The sequence below is a fragment of the Sinohyriopsis cumingii genome, chromosome 7 (genome assembly GCF_028554795.1).
Source record: "Sinohyriopsis cumingii isolate HCF-2022 chromosome 7, ASM2855479v2, whole genome shotgun sequence".
Taxonomy (NCBI): domain Eukaryota; kingdom Metazoa; phylum Mollusca; class Bivalvia; order Unionida; family Unionidae; genus Sinohyriopsis; species Sinohyriopsis cumingii.
The window spans coordinates 63,854,580-63,876,603 of NC_142967.1; the positions used below are offsets into that span (position 1 = coordinate 63,854,580).

Here is a 22,024-nt window from a genome sequence, read left to right on the forward strand (position 1 = left end):
TGGACTTTCTTAGTGATAATCGTGTCTTTCAGATTGTTTTAGGACACGTGATAGAAATTCTAAGATTATTTAGGATTTAATTCGCAATACTGTTAGTTATAAGATTTTTTTGACATTTTACTTTGCATTCTACGAAAATATTTTTTTTTTAAATTTTAAAAAAACTTGTTGGTTTTCGCTCTTTTATTACTTTGAGGCCAATGAGTGTTTATATATGTGTGTGAGAATAATTATTACATGTTTTAAAAACAAATTGCCTGATACGAACCAGCCTAAATGATTTAAATTGTATTATTATCATCTGATCTGGTTAATAATCAAATATACCGTTTTGTATTCTGATAGTTTTAATGAGTAACTCTCTCCCTTAATTCAGATTCTCTCTCTCTCTCTCTCTCTCTCTCCCTCTCTCTCTCTCTCTGTGTACTCATCAACTTGAAAAAACGTATAAGAAAGTTGTCATATTTGCTCATTTGTTTGGGGACTATTTCTTTCGAGAGGTACTTTTACAGTTAGGCATGCATTTTAAAATTATGACGAAACTTTCATATCACTATATTAAAATAAAATTCCTTATTGCAATTTTAATTTTTATAAAGGGCCATAAACATAAACTACCTACAGGCACACGACTGACATCGACTCCGGAATTCGGTCCAAGAAATATCTCAACGATCTGAGATTACGCGAGGAATCGAACAGGACCAGTTTTAGGAATGACCAGCGGTGAACTGCGAATCCTAATTAAGCTTGACATTATTGACATGTACATTTTGTTGGTGTAGCTCTTTTATTTTTTCAGTGAACAGCAAATGTAAAAATATGATAATATAAAACATACCAACAACTCCATCAACTTCCTTTTGTATCTTTTCTTGCATGTCAGGATAGGCCGCTAAGTAAAGAAAGACCCAGCGAAGTGTTGCTCTTGTAGTGTCAATACCCGCTGTAACGACAATTCGATGTTGTAAAAGGATTTGTATTAAAAACTAATCTTTCTAAGCACATAGTATAACACGTTTTAATCATTAATTTTATCATCAGCCTCATTGTAATTGTGAAACGTTCAGAGCAAAAGATGCGTTGAATCTGAAGATGTAATTTGCTCAAAATTTACCGCAAACACCCATTACATTCAATGATTATGACAAACCTGAAACGTTGCCTTTTGTTTTTAGAAATATGTGCTACATGAAAGATTTCCGTCATAATGGAGATCTGACAGTCACCGATAAAAGTTCATGTTCTGGTGCATTTTTAAATTTCTGGTCCCGATAATTTTAGTAACCTATCAAACAAAGCGTTGTATTCGTGTTGTCATTAGTAGTCATATGTTCTGAAAATGTTTTCCTCTTTCATAAATGTGAAAACCAAATTGATTGGTAAAACCAAAATGGACAACGAAACATGACCATCGCACCGATGTCCGTCAGATGATTTAATTATAAGTATAGATATATGCAATTTTCAACCAGAATTATGAATAACGCCCTTGTAAACTTAAATATTTTGTCTACCAGAACGATACTTACTCCAGCAGCATTATTATAGGATACTGCATTTGTATGGGAAAATATGAACGATATTTTTCTTTAAAAAAATACAGTATTTTTCAGAAGAAAAAAAAACGAGTTTATATTTTCCCAAACAAATGCAGTAACCTTTTCATTTTATGCTCATTTTGTTTAGCTACTTAAGCTCAGTAATAAAAGACATTACAAGAAACAATCAAACTGAATTTATGATTTATTATAAAATAAATTCACAACCGTATATTCATCAATACACAATAACAGTATTCATGTGCACATAGCTCCGCCCACCAACCTTTCAACTTAGTCGCGCGTTATACATCGTTTCAAAGAAAATTTAAATTTAGAGTCATATTGTGAATGAATGCACATGGGATTTGTTTCTCTATTGATCCAACTCAGTTCTGCTTTCGGATTAAGAGGAACTGGATTACTCTGTCCATTCACTGCAGTAAGGGGAATGGATTTCAGCTTGAAATTTAGGCTACTCGAAATTCCAGTACAACTACGGTTTGTATCAGGTTTTGCAGGACAGGTCGGTCGGATTTGAACAACCAAGTAAGTACATTTTGAGGAAATTCAAGACGCATAAATGTAAGCATATTTATTACCAATCTTATTACCAGCATAAGAATACAAGCTTATGTGTCACTTGCATCTCGCTGTTAAAGGGACCCCAGCTATGACCTGTATCATTGTTACCTGTTTAGGCTCGAATAAACAGTAACACAGAAAGAGTGAAAACAACAAGCTTCATAAAATTTAACAAATAATTTACTTTCCTGGAAAATTCTGTAAAAATGAAGAAAGAAAAAAAGAGAAGAACTTACGGTTTCAAGAATCAAATCCAAAAATAATCTAAGAATAATCCACGAATTAGATTGCAAAAGTCCTAGTAATAAATGTTCTAATAATTTCAAGTTCGAATCCTGATGCAAAATCCAAGATGGACGACGATGACGTATGCTGTAGTCAGTACTGTGCTTATCTACAGTTCCTTGTAGAAATACAAAAAATGGAACTCCGATGTTGGAAATCCAAATTAAATTTCTAAGCAATGTTTTTCCAAAATGTATGTGTGAGCACCCTTCAAAATATTTCCAGAGAATAAAGAATTAATCCTTTTGAAATCCAAATGATCTAAAAATAATTAACTCAAAATCTGGCTACAACAAATTAACTCGACGACATCAGTGTGAAATACCCAAAAATGAGAAATCTCTCTCTACACATCTCTATTAAAACTAACAAATGCGTAGTTATGGAAAAACCAGAATTGCAAAATCGAAAGGGTGGTGGGGGTTTACGTGATCGTGTTTACACCAAAAATGACCCTGACGTCAACCAATCATTTTACTCCAAGAAATATGAAATAAATATATTGTTTACATCTTAAATGTAATCCCATCATGACCTTGGAAACAACCAATCATTGTAAAATAAAACAGAACTTGTTTAGGAAAGTAGCAACAGGTTCTGAAACAAGGTCAGAATTTAGATCAACACCTGGTGTTTATAAACTAAAAGTCAAGGTCAAACAATTTTCTGAAAAAATATCATCTCTAGTGTATACATTTACATTATAATAGCATATAATAAAAAATTTAAAACTGACAAATAATTAAATTAAAATAAATATGAATTAAATCATATACACGTAAAAACTTTCCCCCATAAAATAAAAAAGAAAGACTTATATGATAAAGCTTTCTTTTTACCATAGATTAATACGTGAGTTTTAAGAAAAAATAAGTACTACTCTTATGAATTACAAACAGTGTATATGAAAAAAAAATACATTTCTATAGACGGGAAAGTGCATCTGCTATTAAATTATATTTTTCCTTTATGTGCATGATGTCAAGATCATATTCCTGCAACAACAAACTCAACCTTAGTAGTCTTTAATTTTTATTTATCATATTTCCGATGAAAGTAAGGGGGTTGTGGTCACTACATTCAACAATCGAAGAAGGAGCTGAACTAAGATAGACCTCAAAATGTTGTAATGCCAATATCAAAGCCAAGAATTCCTTCTCGATTGCTGAATAATTCCTTTGGTGCTTATTTATATCCTTGGAAAAATAGCACACTGGATGATCAATATCACTTTCATCTTCGTGAATCAAACCTACCCCAACCCCAACATCACTTGCATCAACAGAAAGTTTAAAAGATTGGCTGAAATTTGGAGCTCTAAGAATTGGCGCGCTTTTAAGCATGGCTTTCAACTTGGCAAAGGCCTCCTGACATTTTTCAGTCCAAAGGAATTTGTTTTTCTTACTCAATAAATTTGTCAGGGGTTCAGCAATGTTAGAAAAATTCGAACAAAATTTTCGTTAGTATCCGGCCATACATAAAAATCGCATCAGTTGCTTTTTATTAACAGGCACGGGAAATTCAGAGATAGCCTTGACCTTAGCGTCCATAGGTTTAACTTGTCCATGTTCCACAGCATGTCCTAGAAAAGATAACTAGCACGGCAGAACTCACTTTTAGATAAATTAATTATCAAACATGCATCTGTGAGTCTGTCAAAGAATTTCCGAATTGTTGCTAAATGTTCTTTCCAGGTGTCGTTGTAGATGATGACATCATCGATGTAAGCATCACAATTGTCTAGACCAGAGGTAATCATATTCATGAGGCGTTGAAATGTACTTAGCGACATTTTCATCCCTAACGGCATTACTTTATATTAGTAAAGTCAATCTGGAATCACAAATGCCGAAATTTCCTTTGCTCTTTCCATTGTTGGAATCTGCCAAAATCCCTTCAGAAGGTCAAATTTGGTGACATACTTGGCATTTCCAATCTTTTCAATACAGTCATCGGTTATCGATAATGGGAATGAAGCTGTTTTTTGTCACACTATTCACCTTCCTATAATCAGTACACATACGGAAAGTTTTATCTGGTTTTGGAACAGGTATGCATGGTGAACTTCAGTCACTTTTACTGGGATCTATAAAATCATTCTCCAACAAATATTGAATTTCCTTTTTCAAGTATTCCTGTTTGAGAGGATTCATCCTGTACGGGTGTTGTTTAACAGGTTTGGAATTTACAATTTCAACGTCATGTAAAAGTTTGTTTGTCCTTGTAGGAACATCTGGAAATAAGTGCTCATATTCAAATAATAATTGTTTAAGTTCATTCTTTCTTGCTCTTGCAAATGTGAAAGTTTCTAGTCCAGATCTTTCAAAATTTCTTAATTCCGAACATTTGTCACTCCAATGTCAGTAGAATCTGATGATATTCCTTCACTTAAATATTAATTGCATGTTTACCTTGGCTATCTCTTTCAATATACTCTTTTAGCATGTTAATGTGGCAGAGTTGTTTTCGTTTACGCGTCCCAGGAGTATTTATGATGTAGTTTAAATCATAAATTTTCCTGTCAACTGTGCAAGGACCATAATACTTGGCCTGAAGAGGATTTTGTGGTATTGGCAAGAGAGCCAGGACTCTGTCACTAGGATGAAAACTCCTTTCCTTCGAGTTTTATCATATCTTAACTTCATTTTGGATTGAGTAGAGTGCAGATTTGCTCTTGCGACGGTATAAGCCTTTGACAACTTGTATTTAAAATTAGAAACATAATCAAGAAGATTAATTTCAGAATCTTCATTAGAAAGAAGTTTTTCTTTCAATAGTTTCAATGGTTCACGCACAGTGTGTCCAAAAACCAGTTCAAAGGGACTGAAACCTAAAGATTCTTGAACTGATTCCCTAACAAGAAACAATAGTAAACGAATCCATTCATCCCAATCTTTACCCGTATCTAAACAATATGATCGAATCATATTTTTTAAAGTCTGAAGGAATCTTTCGACTGCACCTTGGCTCTCGGTGTGATAGGCAGAATATTTAAATTGTTGAATGCCTAATTGCTACATAAGTTGCTGGAAAGTTCCAGACATGAAATTTGAGCCTTGATCAGATTCCACGGACTTGGAAAGGCCAAATTGAGTAAAAAAATCTTTATCAAAGCTTTTACTGTTGTTTTAAATTTAATATTCGTCAAGGGAATTGCTTCTGGAAACCTTGTTGACGCACACATAATGGTCAACAGGTGCTGGCTACCTGACTTGGTCTTAGGTAAAGGACCAACACAATCTACCATAATTCTACTAAATGGTTCGTCAAAGACAGGAATAGGTTGTAGGTGAGCCTTGGGAATTTTCTGATTTGATTTTCCTACCATTTGACAAGTATGACAATATCTACAGTATTTGGCAACATCACTTTTGATTTTTGGTCAATAAAAGTGAGTTAAGATCTTGTGATAAGTTTTATTGATCCCTAAATGACCAGCCAATGGAGTTTCATGGACCAAACTAAGTATTTCCTGTCTGTAAGGTTTTGGAACTATAATCTGATAGTTCACTAACCATTCGTCATCAGCAGGTACCTCGGGATGTCTCCATTTCTCATAAGAATTTCATTTTTAATGAAATAACAGACAGGAACTTCAGTAGCTTCAGTTTCACTAATGGCCTTCTGAAACAAACAGATCTCAGTATCTTCTTCCTGTTTGACGACAATTGATTGTCGTTTATCACCCTGATTAGAATACAGAGAATGAGTCGTTAAAAGAGGATCACTGTCATCAATACCTTCTGACTGATCCAAACAAGGAGTAAAAGTGACCCCATCAAAAGCCTGAACAATACATGTGTCAGCTAAAGGAATACTTTCCTTATCAACATCATTCTCAAGAGCTTTCTTTGCCATAGCTCTGGTAACTACACAAGCTGTAAATACATCAGGGAATTCTTTTTCATTTGGATCGAATTTCTGATCCAAGCAAGGCTTGCCAGTTACAAGTGGATTAACCACAACCTTGTCTCCAGCTAGGTCGTTGCCTAGTAATGAATGAATGCCCTCAACGGGTAAAACAGAGACCATTAGGACTGTCACGGGTCCTGAAACTAAGTCTGATGACAAATTTACACAATGGAGAGGAACATTAACAAAGCCGCACTCTAATCCCTGAATAAGAACACTCTCATTAGAAGAAGACGTCTCAGAAAAAGACAAAGTACCCGACAATAAAAGATTCTAAGAAGCTCCTGTGTTCCTTAAATTTTATTAGGGATAGGATTGGCCGAATCACCCAAGAGTGATATAGAACCCTTCGATATGAATGGTTCATAATTCTCCATAATCAAATCAGACTGGGGTTTGTTAGACCCAACAAATGTATTGCATTTAATACATGACCTTGACCGTGACCTCTTAGAAATAAGAGCATTTGGAATAGGTCTGTCTTGATCCTGATGCCTATTTTTCAATTTGTAGCAATCAGAAATATCTTGTCTTTGTTTCGTGAATTAGGTACACGTAGGAAGAGACAAGGATCTTGAATCAAGCTTCTCTGAAGTTTGATTTTTAGAAGTTATGCCAGTCTGAATTTTAAAAGGGCTTGTATTAGGCTGAAATACTTTTCTGCCAGAAGACTGTTGTTTAGAAGTTTTATTTACATAAGAAACGTTATGAGCTAAAGCATAGTTGTCAGCGGCACGAGCATTTTCAAAGGTTTCCATCTTATGCTCATCAAGATAGACTCTAATGTCACAATGAACACAGTTCTTAAACTCTTCAACCAACATGAGTTGTCTGAGACTTTCGTAATCTTTATTAACCTTTCTAGAAGAGCACCACCTATCAAATTGTCGTGTTTTTCCCTTGCAAATTCGACGTAGGTCTGGTCAGCTTCTTTTTTATAGTTTCTGAATTTTTGCCGATAAGCCTCAGGTACTAATTCGTAACCCATCAAAATATAGTCCATAACTAAATCATAGTCAGCGCTCTATTCTAGTGACAGTGAAATGTAAATATCACGAGCTCGACTAGTGAGTACACATTGCAATAATAGAGTACAGTACTCTCTCGGCCACTTGAAACTCTCAGCAATTCTTTCAAAACGAAAACATATCTGTCTACTTCTTCGTCCAGAAAAGGAGGTACTAACTTGATATGTTTTAAAACATCAAAAGGCAGGGGAGTGTTTTCCCTTTGCCAGCTCTAATTCTTTCAACTGAATTTGAAATTCCCTTTCATTCTTCTCTCTTTGCATCTGTCTGTCTGTCTCTCTCTTTCTTCCTTTTGTAACTGTATTTGTCTTTCTCTCTCCTCACTATCTTTCATCAATTCCATGCGTCTTACTTCCATCTTTTTTCTGAAACTGCACGTCTTTCATCACTCTATTTCTGAAACAGCATTCGTCTTACTTCCATCTCTCTTTCCATTTGTTTCTTTTCTATCTGAAACTGAACTTATCTTATCTCTAATTCCAAATTTTTTAGTTGCACTTCCATTTTCAAAACTTTCCAAACCCTCCTGAATAAAATTCAAAAGAATTCTATACTTTGACGATATTTTAGAAAAATCTTGTCGATCTCACTAAAGATTTAAAAATCTAAGGGAATACCCAAAAATGAGAAATCTATCTCTACACATTTCTATTAAAACTAACAAATGCGTAGTTATGAAAAAACCAGAATTGCGAAATCGAAGGGGGGGGGGGGGTCACGTGATCGTGTTTGCACCAAAAATGATCCTGACGACAACCAATCATTTACCTCCAAGAAATAAAAAATAAAAAAATTGTTTACATCTTAAATGTAATTCCATCATGACCTTGGAAACAACCAATCATTTGAAAATAAAATAGAACTTGTTATGAAAATAGCTACAGATTCTGAAACAAGGTCATAATTTAGATCAAGACCTGGTGTTTATAAACTAACAGTCAAGGTCAAACAATTCTCTGAAAAAGTATCATCTCTAGTGAATAAATTTACATTATAATTGCATATAATAAACAATTTAAAACTGACAAACAATTAAATTAAAATAAATATGAATTAAATCATATATACGTAACATCATACAGTGTCTTCTATTGCTAGCCTAACATTGTATCAAAATAGTTACACGGGGAAAATTGAGATGCAGCTGTTGTGTGACATTCCATTTACCCAACGGAAGTAGTACATTTCGTCGTTTTGGATTATTGGCTCTGAGGCCGTTAGTCTCCTACCAAAACCTTCAGCTGTGTTTTTTTCTTTCGAATCTAGTGTTTGACAGACTTGTAAAATGGTACATCTCTGATAGATATACGATAGCCCTTGGCCTCAATATGCTATTCTATGGTATATTTAATTAGACCCTAGAGACAACTCGATATGGTCTTAACCATTCTATTTGTGAAAAGATATTAATATTCTCCTGAATAACTGTTTCAGTGATAAGATCGGTATTTTCAAATCTGTTGTTGACATTAAGTATACCACGTTCATTCGTATGATTGTTTGAAAGTTTCGTTTGTAACACAGTGAACTCGTCCTCATCGTTAGCTTTATCATCTATAGTTTAAAGTGGACGAAACAGCTGCTTTAATTCATGCACAAATAAATCTAATCAACCAAAACCTAACGCATCTACTACTACATGGTTTGTTTACACACTAGTTCTTAATTCACTATACTATCGTTGGTCATACGTGTTGGGAACGTGAGAGCAATCTGAAGGTGTTCAGTATCGTAAAATACTGCACTATTTTGACAATATAAAGTTAACGGAGACAAAAATTAGCATATAATAATAAACCATATGTGCGTGTATGCGGTTAACTGTCAGATCCTACAAGCGGATCAGTCCTAGATCGGCAACCGTAGTGTGCAGTTGGGAAAGGCACTTTGCTCGTATTTGCCTAGACATTAGATAACCTGCTTGCGTTAATGTGATGCACAACACCAAACCACCCCAAACTCACCACTAACTCTGAGACAGCACAAACACTTACCGAAAAATATATCATTCAAAGAATGAATCAGGTGATCATCTGTGAGAGATTCAAGTACTGACTCGTCATCCTCGTCTTCTGCAGCTTTTCTGGCCTGTATCAGGAGGTCAGTGAAATCCCGGAGGTTTTCTATATTCATAAAGCATAATGATTACAGATCAGCAAAGCATGGCTAATTTGTTCGTTTCCAAGTAGGACGCCAAGTTTTGGAACATTCCCTGTTTTGGTGATACAGGGAACCAAATCATTCAGTTAACAGAAAAATTAGTATTTGTACCTGCAACTAATTTTTACTAGAGATCGTTTACGCGTCCAGTTTTGCAGTAAAATACAAGCACATAAATAAGTACATACGTCATTATTCAGTATCAGTTGATTACTGGTTTATGCATGCTTTTATTTCAAACAATGCAATTCGATTGGCAAAAAAGTTCTAAGAACTTAGTATCGCCTTTCTCGCACAAAGAATACTTTATAATACAAAACATTAGGATGACTGAGATATGCATAAAATAAATATGAAAAATACACATTAAAAGCGAGACACGGAATGGAAAAATCAAATAAAAGTGAGAAGGCAGTAAAAATAAGAATTCAGATTGTTTCAAGCATTGCCTGGATCTAACCGTTTCGTGCAATTAATATATTATTTTTTTGACAGACAAACCTATAAACTGATTGTGCTGTCCCGTTAGTTTAGGATTTCATTTTAATAATAAATTCAAATTGTAATGCAATTGTTTTTGTGCATGTCAGGATTGACACAGAAGTTACTAGTGAAAACATTTTGTTGAATGCATTCGCAACTTCTCGTTCAGACCTTGTTTTGTAACTAACAGAGGCGGTCTGAACGGCGTTAAAGGCAGTTATCGGTACTCAGTCGAGATATGATCCTTAGCATTTATCTCGAAGATTCGAATGACCGATATGCAACAATAATTTAGTCTCGTATAATCAGACCTACCACGTAGTACTGTGGGATCTTTGCTATTCGAGGATCTGAAATAAATATGTCCATCAAATCAGAATAAGTCATACCAAACATCTGGTAAAGTCGCTGATTAGTCGACAGACTAATCAGGTTCTTAATAAAAACGATGATCCCCTAAATGCACAATCATGTTTTTCTTTAAGTTTTGGATTGAACAGTTCAGCATGAAAATATTAAAAATCACCAGAATGATTCATTACCTCATTAGGTATACAAAGGTAAACAAGCCGCCCGCTTGTACATCTATGCCGCCACCTATTAAGTACATCACCAATATGTTTACGTTTATAGCTTTTGTACAAATAACGTGGATGGCCTTTATGGTAGCGATGATGTATTGTATACCCCCGCCCAACATATCCCCTAAAAACCAGAAAAGAAATAGATTATACGTGTCGGTAAAAATCAAATGTAATGACCGTTACCAGATTCTCAGTCGACGTAGATCTCTCTTAGTCACACAAGAGTCTACTTGAACGAGATTACGTATAATTTAATTTCCCACAAGTGTGTCAGTTCGCCTCTCTGTACAGTCAGGCGTTTTTATTATATGTATTTCGGATACCAATACTTAAATTGGCTGTCATGGTTCCCAAATCTAATACAATCCGCGCCTTAATTTGGATCAACGCTGCCGGTATAATATCATTAGGTTGTCCTTTCTAAAATTTGTAGTTTTTGCGGTGAATCTTAGGCGATGAAAAAATACAATAATATCCCCCAGAATTACTATTATGTTGCATTTAATCGATCTACCACCCTATTATTCTCTAACTTGGGGCTAGCCTAGTTCGAGGATACTGGTCTGATCATCCAAAGGTCTGTTTTTCAACCAGTTGTCATCATTGAAAATTGCCACAGACAACCTTTTTGGTGAACCACAGGAGTATTTGTTATTGTTTTCGGCTTTAACGCCATTTCTCAGAGCAGGATAGGCTATACATGGCAGAGGGTGTAACTGGTGGAAGAAGAACCTTGGAAACCCAGGGAAGAACCACTGACCTACGGGAAGCTACTGGTTGCTTTCTCACAAATCCACATTGACTGAGTCCGAGACTCGAACGCACGTGGACAGAAGTGAGATGACAGTGATCAAAAAAGGCAATTGGTTTAGACCATGTGGCCACCCGGGGTCCCTACAGAAAAGTAGTTATGAGACGATGTTTTCAGTAAGGAATATATGTGTTTATATGTGAGTTTCCACGCATATACTACATGCTCTCTCTCTCTCTCTCTCTCTCTCTCTCACATACACACAGACACACACACACAGACACACGCACACACACACAATTAGGAATACCATTGCAACATATTGAGAACAAATATTTGATATGAGGGAGTATCAGATATCAGAATCAAATGCTTGTGGCCTCAAGCAATGTGCCATATGAAGGAAGCATCGTTTCTTGGAATCAAAGGCTATTATGGCCTCATTCAGGTTTCGGTATGAAGAAGAATTCGATTCGCAGAATCAAAGGCCATAAGGCATCAAGCATGGTTCCGTACTAATTAAGTATCCAATTATTAGAATCAATGGCCATACAGGACTCAAAGCACGGTGCCGTATGAAGGAGGTATCCGATTCTTAGAACCAGAGGCCACAAATGCATATTATACGCCTCAGGACGAACTAAGTGAAACGGTGAACTTATCCCTTTTCAGATATCATCGTTGACAACACTGGGAGGACATATGACAGATTTTTATTATTGATTTGAAATGGTATATGATAATTAAAAAATAAAATGAATGAACCAGGGAAAAATATATATTATTTCTTGTTAGAAATGCGGGAAGAGTTTTCTGCCAGTATCTTTATTAATAACATTCTTAATGATTTTGTCTCAGTATACCTTGTTAATAAATAACACATTCCCTCGTATTTTCAAAGAGCGACTGCCAGCCGGTCCTTCATAAAAATAAACTTATCACCAACGTTGTAAAAATCATTTGCAAATGACTTCACTCATACATAGCCTACATTATACACTAAAATGTATTAGGCATGGTCAGAGTGTAATTAAAAATTGGTCGCAACTTTGTTGTCAGCTTTGCCACCGGTTTCAGCTTTTGAGGAATACACATCGCAAAAAATGTATTACTTGTAATTCTCTAGAATTTTATCAGAAGCGTTAAACAATATTTTCTCAAGAAGTTTGTTTATGATTATTTTTTGGACAGAACGAGTTTTCTTATCTGTAAATACGAACAATCTCGTGAATGGACGGGAAAATGCATAAATAATAATGACTAAAATATGTCTTTGAATTACAATCAGAGCTTTCTTTCCTTTGTGTTTTGTTTTGATTGTTTTTTTTTTTTTTAGAGGGGGTGCTTTTCAGGGGCGGGGCTTTGCTTTTTTGTTTAAACCACTGTACATGTCCAGCAAACTAAAGACTATAAATCAATAACATGATATCTAAATTATTTCAGAAACGTAAGTTACAATAAACGCTCTGAATCAATATCACATTCATATTTACATTTCACTATATTAAGATTAAGGTTAAAACGTCAAAATATCGAAAGGTCAAGAGGAACGTATAAAGGCAATCGCATGCATAGAAATTTCTCAACATCCCACACTGACATATATTCCTTTAGTCCATAGATATTTATCAACATTCCATATTCATTTATGCTCCTCAGAATACATAGACATTTCTCAACATTCCATAGTGACTTATGTTCCTCATAATACATAGACATTTCTCAACATTCCACAGGGACTAGTATTCCTAATAATAATTAGATATTTCTCAACATTCCACACTGATTGTTATTGTCACGATACATATCCTTTTTTTTTACTTACTTGCCTTTACCTACCAATACAATCTTTTTACTGTCTACAATCATAAATGCATACAAAAGTTCATTTGCGCATATTGTTTCGTTCGAAACAAAGTTACAATAATCTCCCACAAGACGTACACCACGACTGTTTCAGTATAATTAGTCGTGTAGCTTAAGATTTTTCCGCTGACTCTTTTTCTTGTGAATAGTTATTATTGAGACGATAATCTAATTAATTTGGTTTTCGATTACTCCAGTCAGTCTCAGAATTAAAAGGAATGCAGAATGAAACGGACGAACAAACAAGGGTAGGTGCCTATAAGTAAGACTAACAGTAGACTTAAGAATAAATAAATGGAAGAGCGAACAAAAAGAGAAAAAGAGACAAATGACAGAAATGCAAAATATATTAATTTACACCTGAATGAGAATAAACAAGGGCTCAATAAATGTCCATAACATTTCACAAATGGACATTTCTAATTTTGCTGATACCGGATACGGAAATACATGGTGCAAATTACGACAATAAATTGTGGTTACTTTAGCACAAGCAATTACACAACTATCTTGTTAGCTGATAAATCACTCGTCTATCCTAATTAGAGGCATGACTTCTTAATTTGATTTTTATTTTATCCTTAGGAGTTCTTGTGTGTTCTTTGTACACGCTAGTATGAGCATAGCAACACAGTCTACAGTGTATACGCGATGGTTCAGCATAGGCGTCATATTGTGCACACTCCAGTCTCTTTCTCTTTGTCCGAAAACAATATAGTGGTGCAAGACAAGTTGTTGTCCATCAATGAGACACATTCTCTAAAGGGTAACCGTGACTTCCTAACATATTAAAGAAACCTTACTATTTTGGTTAATGAAATATTTTGCCAGCCGTACTGAATTGTATTAGTTTTAAAATGGTCTAAAGGAAAAAATAATGTGTATCATTACCAATATGATGACCAGTTACAGCCAAATGCGCCACCGGTCGTGAAGTGCAGGGTGCAATAGAAAACTTATATATATAAAAGCGTAAGCATATGTCGCAGAAAGTGGATACGTCATTACATGGGTATATGTCACAATGCAAGCGTATGAAACAACTCTGCAACGCTCTCTACGCTTTAAATTATTTTCATGTAATCCATTTTGTTAGTACATGATGGAGGATATTGCACTTACTACCGATTCGGACTGACTGTAGCGTTTGACTCTATCGTATCGAGGCAAAATAGTTTGTTTATATAGTATTGACAGTTCACTCGTATTCCACGCACGATTTCCGAACCGAGCGAATATACATAACCTGCAATCATGGCCGCTCCTTACTGCAGGGACGACTTTTGTTTTGGTCCTGCTTATTCTGGTCAAATCCACTTAAAATTTTAAACAGTCAAATCCGTCTTAACGGTCACCTTTACCCAGCTGGCGACAACTCTATGCATACAAATTAAACATCTGTTAGACTAGGAATGCATTATTTAGATAAAGGAATAACACGTGAATCAACATGTAAACTTCTTATCTTACTAGTATGCATCGTACACCAATTTTACTGTCAGAGCAACTCAAAGGTGAAAATATGTCAAATTTCAAAGCGAGGCGATCTCCATTATAAAGAAAGAAACATTACATTTTCTTTGGGGGGAGCTCTTTGTTTTAAAACAGCCCTGAAAAACATGACAAAGATATGTTTCCTCTGATTATTAGTCAAAACAACATATTGCGACTATCATGTAAGTGGAAAAGAGTTTTTGAGAGATAAGAATTTTAAAAAATTCTCGATTTGAAATAAAATCCCCTTCCCCGAAAACTAATATTGCCAGACCGTCAGAGGGAGATGATTGAAGCATCATGACATGATGATGCGAAAAACAGTTCTATAGTCAAAGCAGAAATGAGTTGGCATTTATGACATCATAGCCGGTGTTAAAACGCTTTAGTTTTGTATATTTCATTTGCCTGTCAATTAAAGCTTTATCTGATGAAACAAGTTAATCGATGAGGAGACACTTGTTCATCCTTTCTCATTAAGGTAAGTGGTCATTTAATTTTACAAAACAAGTCTGAAAAGGCAAGTAAAGACTCGGTTACTGTGTTAATAACAATAGACACATCATGTTTCTTTAATTTTCTATTCATCACATGCCTCTCACTTAAGTCATCCGTTTCCGTTATGCAAATCTAATTTATATTATGTGCTTGATATTTGTCTGTGATTTAGGGTAGAGCTTTAGTCTAAATGACTATTGTCATGTAATATCTACGTGATAGTGTTATGGCTATAAGTGGTAAACAGTACTACAATTGCTCAAATTTACGTTTAATGCCTTACCTTGTTTATAAATTAGTAAAATGATTAGTTTTCTAGAAAATAATGTTGTGTCATGGGAAAGGTGATACACTGTATATATGGAAACTAGGTAAATATGTATTCATTCTTGTTTCATATCAGTCTTTAGGAATATATTATTATATTTTAGATGTGTTCAGATATAATTTGAGAGGAATCATTTATTGAAATTATTCATTGGAATTAAAACAAAGCTCACTGACGTTTTGGACTAAAACACCATTTTGGAATTACTGTGAATTCATTCAACACATTATGGATTATATCATGTGATGCATCAATATTATTGGTACGTTAGCACATGCAAGAAACTGGTATATCAGTACGTTCAACGTTATTAAAATTCGTTCAAAACATTCTATAATTCTGGACTTATGATAGAACATGTATGATCATCTTAGATTTAATTATCAATACTGTGCTTTTTAACATTCACTTTTGTTGCATTGTAGAAAACATTTTCGTTTCCCATCTTTCTGTTACTTAGTTTAAGACCATATATACTACCCTTTTCATCTGGGCGAGCTGAACATTTGGTTATTCCAGATATTGTTTGAAGCGTGAACAGCTGTTTTTAAGAGTAATTATCCAAGCTAGCTCAAGAAAGAGTTAATCTTCTGTTTCATAGTCATATGTCATATGTCAGTTAGTAATATAATTTGTGTTTTCGCACAACACACAAGATCACAGATTTTTGTCTTTGGTTTGTTTTTGTTTTAAGTGACAGTGTTGATTAAATTTTTGGGATAAATAGGTGAGCAAAAACAGTGATCTTGTGGAACATGCCTTTGGGAGAAAACAACATGTGCATCTACTTCATGACTTTGCTAAATAGTGGAACTACATTACTAATGCTACTACTACTACTACTACTACTACTAATAATAATAATAATAATAATAATAGGAATACCAAATAACGATATAGGTATTCAGTTCATGGTATTTACTTAAATAACATGTTTTACAGATGAACCTGCATACATGGATGGAAAGTCTAATTTGGCTTCTTCCACATGTGTGACCGCTTTTCATAAGTTTGACGGAACAGTATCTTCCCATGAAGTGCTGGTTAAGAAGCTACAATGTAAAAGATTCCTCTCTAAAATGTACCATACTGAACAGACGCGAGATGACAGTTTGATGAATTCGAAACTTTCATGTTTAGTAAAGGCAGCCGATGCTACACTCGATCTGAAACGATGGTTCTACATTGCGTGCTTAGATAGCTACATAACGTTCATGTACCGCTCTCTCACCAAAAGTACGCAAAACACCCACAACAACAATACAAAGAAAATAAGACAGTAGTACTGACGAGTCTCCAACATCAGCCGAATGGATTAATTCTTGTTGAGTGGGTTCGAGTCTCGGGTTCGGCCAATGTGGGTATGTAAGAAAGCTTGCCAGTAGCTTCTCGTGGGTCGGTGGTTCTTTCCATGGTTTTCCCGGGTTCTTCTACCTCCACCATTAATACTGGCAGCTATGTATAGCCTATCGTGTGCTAAAAAATGGTGTTAAACCCAACAACAACAACAAGAACAACAATAAGTATTGTTGAGATATATCTGAAACATCCAGACACCGTCTTAATCATTATTTGACGATTTTGTTTATGGTTATTCTTTTCTTGTTGCTGTTTGTGTTTCCTATTTATCCTTTTTTGTTGTAACTCTCAGCTGCAAGAAAACAACAGGTTTAATCTGTACTGTAAAGCTGAGATTAAGTTAATTAATTTTTTAAAGAGTTATTTAATTGGTTCGTTCAAAATTATTTATGAGTTTTAATTTTAATATTGCATGCAAAGAACGAAGTCAGAAAGCATGCCCTTTAATTATAGATAGACTCAGCGACACATCACTTCCGGTACTGATATTAGTACACTAGTATATTTCAATACCTGGATCATAACTTTCCACATGCCTGTAGAACTCCTTGCCTACAAAGTCATGTATCAATTCATTCACCAATTGCAAGAATTTCTTGTACGCTCCCATGGGACATTTTCTGAGTGGTGGTATGAAATCCTCTACAAAGAAAAGGCTACCATTCAGAGAGGATATATCATCCAACGCTTTCATAGCTTTCTGCATTTTAGGATCGTCAAACTCATAACTGAAACATAAAACTGGCAAGGTAAACAAAAATATAAAATATTTTACTGAAATTAATCAAAGATTTTATGTATAAAAAGAGCATCAGCGATATATTCTGCTCACATCTTAACTAAATATTATAACGTTTTGTTCCATTATTCTTCAAGACTAACATGGCTTAAATTTAATTATATTTTAAAGCACCATCTCTTGTCAGGAATGTACTTTGTGTGACGTCATAAGGTGATATTTAACATTTGCAAAATATGTGAACACACACACACACACACATACACACACACAAACATCAGGCAAGAAACGTCACCCTCCCTGCTGCTCCAGTGTGGTGTAATTAAATCATTAATATATCAATAATAAAACTAACCATGGAATCTAACAAAACTATCTTAGCGACTAGAGGCAATAAATATCTCCAGTCCGTGATTCTGTCAAGCGACAACTACAAGAGCGTCAGGGGTCTAAGGTGAGATTTACAGAGGGTGTAGGACATTTATTTTAACCGGTTACGAAGGCTACCAAAGGCATTCTTCCCACTTGGAGCAAACCGCTAAAGCAAAGGGAAAAATAGCAGAAAGAACTAAAAAACAAAACGGATTCTACGAGAACTTCCAGGTGAAATAGCTGCTGCTCAACCAATGGAAGAAATGCTTGAAGGTATTGACCAAGCTCGTGCTGAAATAGGTGATATAAAGGAATGTATGCCAGAACCAGAATCAGAATCAGAACCAAAACAAGTAAGAGTCAGAGCTGAAGTGAATGATAAAGTTACCGAAGATATTATTTCCTTCATAAGAATGCTGACATTGTAAGATTACCTGCACTTGCCGTGCACAGCTTTGATCAAAGAGAAACATTTCTAAAACCCGAGTACTCTGATGATAATGTAAGTCGTGAAACCTGGTACAAATGGATATTTCCTATACACTACGGAATTGATAGGGTTCAAATTAATGATCGATGATATATTGCGTTTATTAGTGAAGAAAACATATATTAAACAATTACAACTATCACCACAACAACACATAAAACAACGACAACGACAACAAAAACAACAACCATAGCAACCAGTCCAAGCAAGCGAGGAAGAAGAATAATGGTATGATGCAAGTTCTACACCCGGCGCAACTGGAAATGGTATTGGTTCAGGTACCAGGGGGAACCGTCTTATTACTCCATGTCTCAGCAACGTCCTTGACCGATGCTGAACAACTAGATATTCTGATTGGCGGAAAACGAGCCAGTAATAATTCCCCAGAGATCATCAATGAATCACCTGCTATTTGTCAGCGATTATTTGCAGGCGGTATCATGGACATTAATGTTTATCTGTCTCTCATCGATGAAATCGTTGATGATAACCACAGTGAGTGAGAGTATGTAATTAGATCAGTGACAATAAAATAAGATGATCATACATAATGATCAACCAATTGCAAAACAACTGGGAATAAAAGCTGTTGACACTGTTCGTGTTAAAGGTATTGGTGCTATTGGTGATGTTTCAAGCAAGGCATTCTCAGCTATCAAGGACAGACTAGCACGATTAATACGACGAAAACTGCAGCCCGTAAATGTGTCCAGCACTGAAGTTATGCTTGCAAATGTTAGTAAAAAAATAAATCAAACCACAGATCAAAAACTAGCAGAGTTGGCTGGTGTACCCCTGTCAGAAAAAGAAAAACTATAACTGCTAGTCTGATAGCAGGAAGTGTTTTTCCTGTTAGACGATAACAAATATAATAAAATGTTCAAACGTGTATCTGATCCCACATTTGACATGAATGTACCAGTTCTCAAGGATGAGTCTGTGCGTGATTATCAATATTATTTTTATGACGCACGTGCACCTAACGTACGAGAAAGAATCGAATTACAGGTTCAGGATACATGTAGATATTTCTTGCCGACTGAGACATTTATAGAGATCTAAGGTAGACGTTTGAAAGCAGATGATACAGTATGTGGAATTTTAGATCGACCTGATTTTGTTAACAGTGGCATTATGGCGTTATTTAACAGTGCCACATGCATGACTGACGGAAAAAAAATGAACCGTGTCTCGAAAATGTTCATGTTGCTACGGCGATACTGGGTCTGGCAAGATATTCCGATGACTACTCGAGATCAGCTGGTCCGTCACTGATGTTTGCTAAAGATAACATTGATGACCCCGAGAGCAGCAACATGAGATTGAATACAGATGGGGACGCAGTTGCATCAATGAATGACGATTTCAACTTAGGATTTTCCGCATGTAGATCAATGTTAAATGGAGAAGAACATTTTTCATGTCTGATTCCACTATCACATATATTTGGATTCTGTAGAAATGTTAGAAAAGTTCTTTTTGACACTAAACACTTCGTGGTATTTGCCAGAAAAGCCACCAACAATGATGCAATATGTCTACCCAACGCAATAGATGCAAGGAAAGAAATACTTTTTAAGAAATTCGCTGTGGATACCAGTAATGCCATCGTTCGCCAAAGAACAACGGTTGCTTTCTTTCATGAATCTAGGTTGTAAATCAACATTATCATGGTTGGCAATGACCACGGGCAGTATTAAAGTAATGCTGCTGAAATATTCACATGGCAGATAGCATCAAAGCAGGGTGTGTCATCACCACGACACATATTAATCGCACTTCAGGAAAATGCCAGAGTAAATTCTCAGGAACGAAATCTAATGGTGTTTGACACGCATGGGGTTAGTGAAGTTTCTTTAAGTATAAATGGACATCAAGAACTTCTGAAGATATAATATTGAATTTTGATCAAAATCATGTTGAACGTGCTTATCAACAGTTGATGACATTTATGGGACATGATCAGAAAGTTGATTCTGCTTTGCAGATGACTCAGCGGGATTTCACAATGTTGTATCCAATCTATTACTTTTGGTTGGAACATTTAGATCTATTCATGAAATCTGTCGTTGATATACACTTCCGAACTCGTGTAGCTCGACTACCCGCTGGTGGTTATAGAGCAATCTCTGTTATACTCTCAGATAAAACAATGCTGCTTGAAGGTGTTGGTGGACAAATTAGAGTTATTGATATCCCAGTAGTAATTAAATAACTCATGATATTATTATGTCATATCATCATGTTAGTGTTACTCCTGGTCAGATTAAAAAGCCTCAATCGAAATCAGCAAATAAATGCGGTACAAAAAAACCCCACTAAAACAAGATCAGATCACAAGAGGTCCAAATAAACTATCACTGACTGAACATCAATTCAGGCACTTAAATTACCCCAAACAATGAAAGACTGGCGTTAGACTTAATCTTTCTGCGGGTGCCATTAAAGACGCAGTCAAGACGGATGGTATATTACCCCTTCTTGTAGCTATACCAGCGTTGGTAGCCGCTGTTGCCAAAGCAGCTGTTCTTGGTGCTGTTGGAACTGCTGCTGGGGTGGCATTAAAGAAAGCAACAGGTCACGAAATAAAGACTTCCAAAACAGGGAAAGGGTCAAAGACTGCCAGGAACCCCCATTCTTGGTACTGAAACTTCCCACAACACTTTGTTAGACGCAAAGCGTCTCCTTTCTATATCCAATTTTGATTTAATTGATGCTGCTAAAAAATTAAACATCAAAAACTTCAGAGTTGTTTTTATGCGTGATCAATTAGCAAACCAACCAAACCGTGTTGAAACCGGTATCATTAATCTCGATGTAAGTTCTGGTCCAGGTACCCATTAGGTTGCATACGCGATTGATCCACGTGGGATTGTTGATTGCGATTCGTATGGACTGACACCAACAAAACAATGTTTAGAATATGTCGGCGGACTTCAAAACACTCCCGTCTGGTATTCAACATTACCAACACAGACAATAACAGAACTGCCAATATGTGGCCGTGAAGTATTTAATGTACTCGACGCTGTGTCATCATCAACAACACCGCCCCATAAAGTCGTGCAAGAGTTTACGAGTAGAGGGTATAGCCGTCCACCGCCGTTTTAAATAGATCTTAAAGTATAATGGTAGATATTTACGGGAGATCTACTCTGATTAAGAATCAGGGCAAACCTCAAGGCGACTTATCTAAATATGCAACCCTTGACGAGGTCAAGGATGAACTCGCTAATTTTTTGAGTCTAGCAAATGTGGACCAAAATGAAGTCACTGTTTTTAACGATAAACAAGGACGATTAAAGACGAGCAATATCCCGTTGACAGATATCATTCTGCAGGTCCAAGATGCGACCGAAGATAACTTAGTGGTGTTTGCAAAACACGGCAAAATTAAAAACTTGGAGGAATCAGTTCCAGCACTCACTGGAGAGATTACTGGACGCAGCAGAAGAATTTGAGATATTATGTATGGCGATCTCAACAATGAGTAAAAATACAATTATTAATGTGAGAGAACGATAATCAGACGATGATGTGGTGGCAAAA

General features: G+C 35.6%; 1 protein-coding gene across 1 annotated transcript in view; it reads right to left on the bottom strand.

The window, feature by feature from the left end:
• Positions 1-22,024, bottom strand: part of LOC149795395 (steroid 17-alpha-hydroxylase/17,20 lyase-like) — a 79,108-nt gene that overhangs the window by 4,713 nt on the left and 52,371 nt on the right. The window contains exons 7-9 of the mRNA XM_089965178.1: positions 17,388-17,602; positions 9,346-9,474; positions 842-946 (exon numbers count right to left, since the gene is read on the bottom strand). Of these exons, the coding sequence (XP_089821304.1) occupies positions 842-946; positions 9,346-9,474; positions 17,388-17,602 (449 nt within the window). The remainder of the gene's footprint in view (positions 1-841; positions 947-9,345; positions 9,475-17,387; positions 17,603-22,024) is intronic.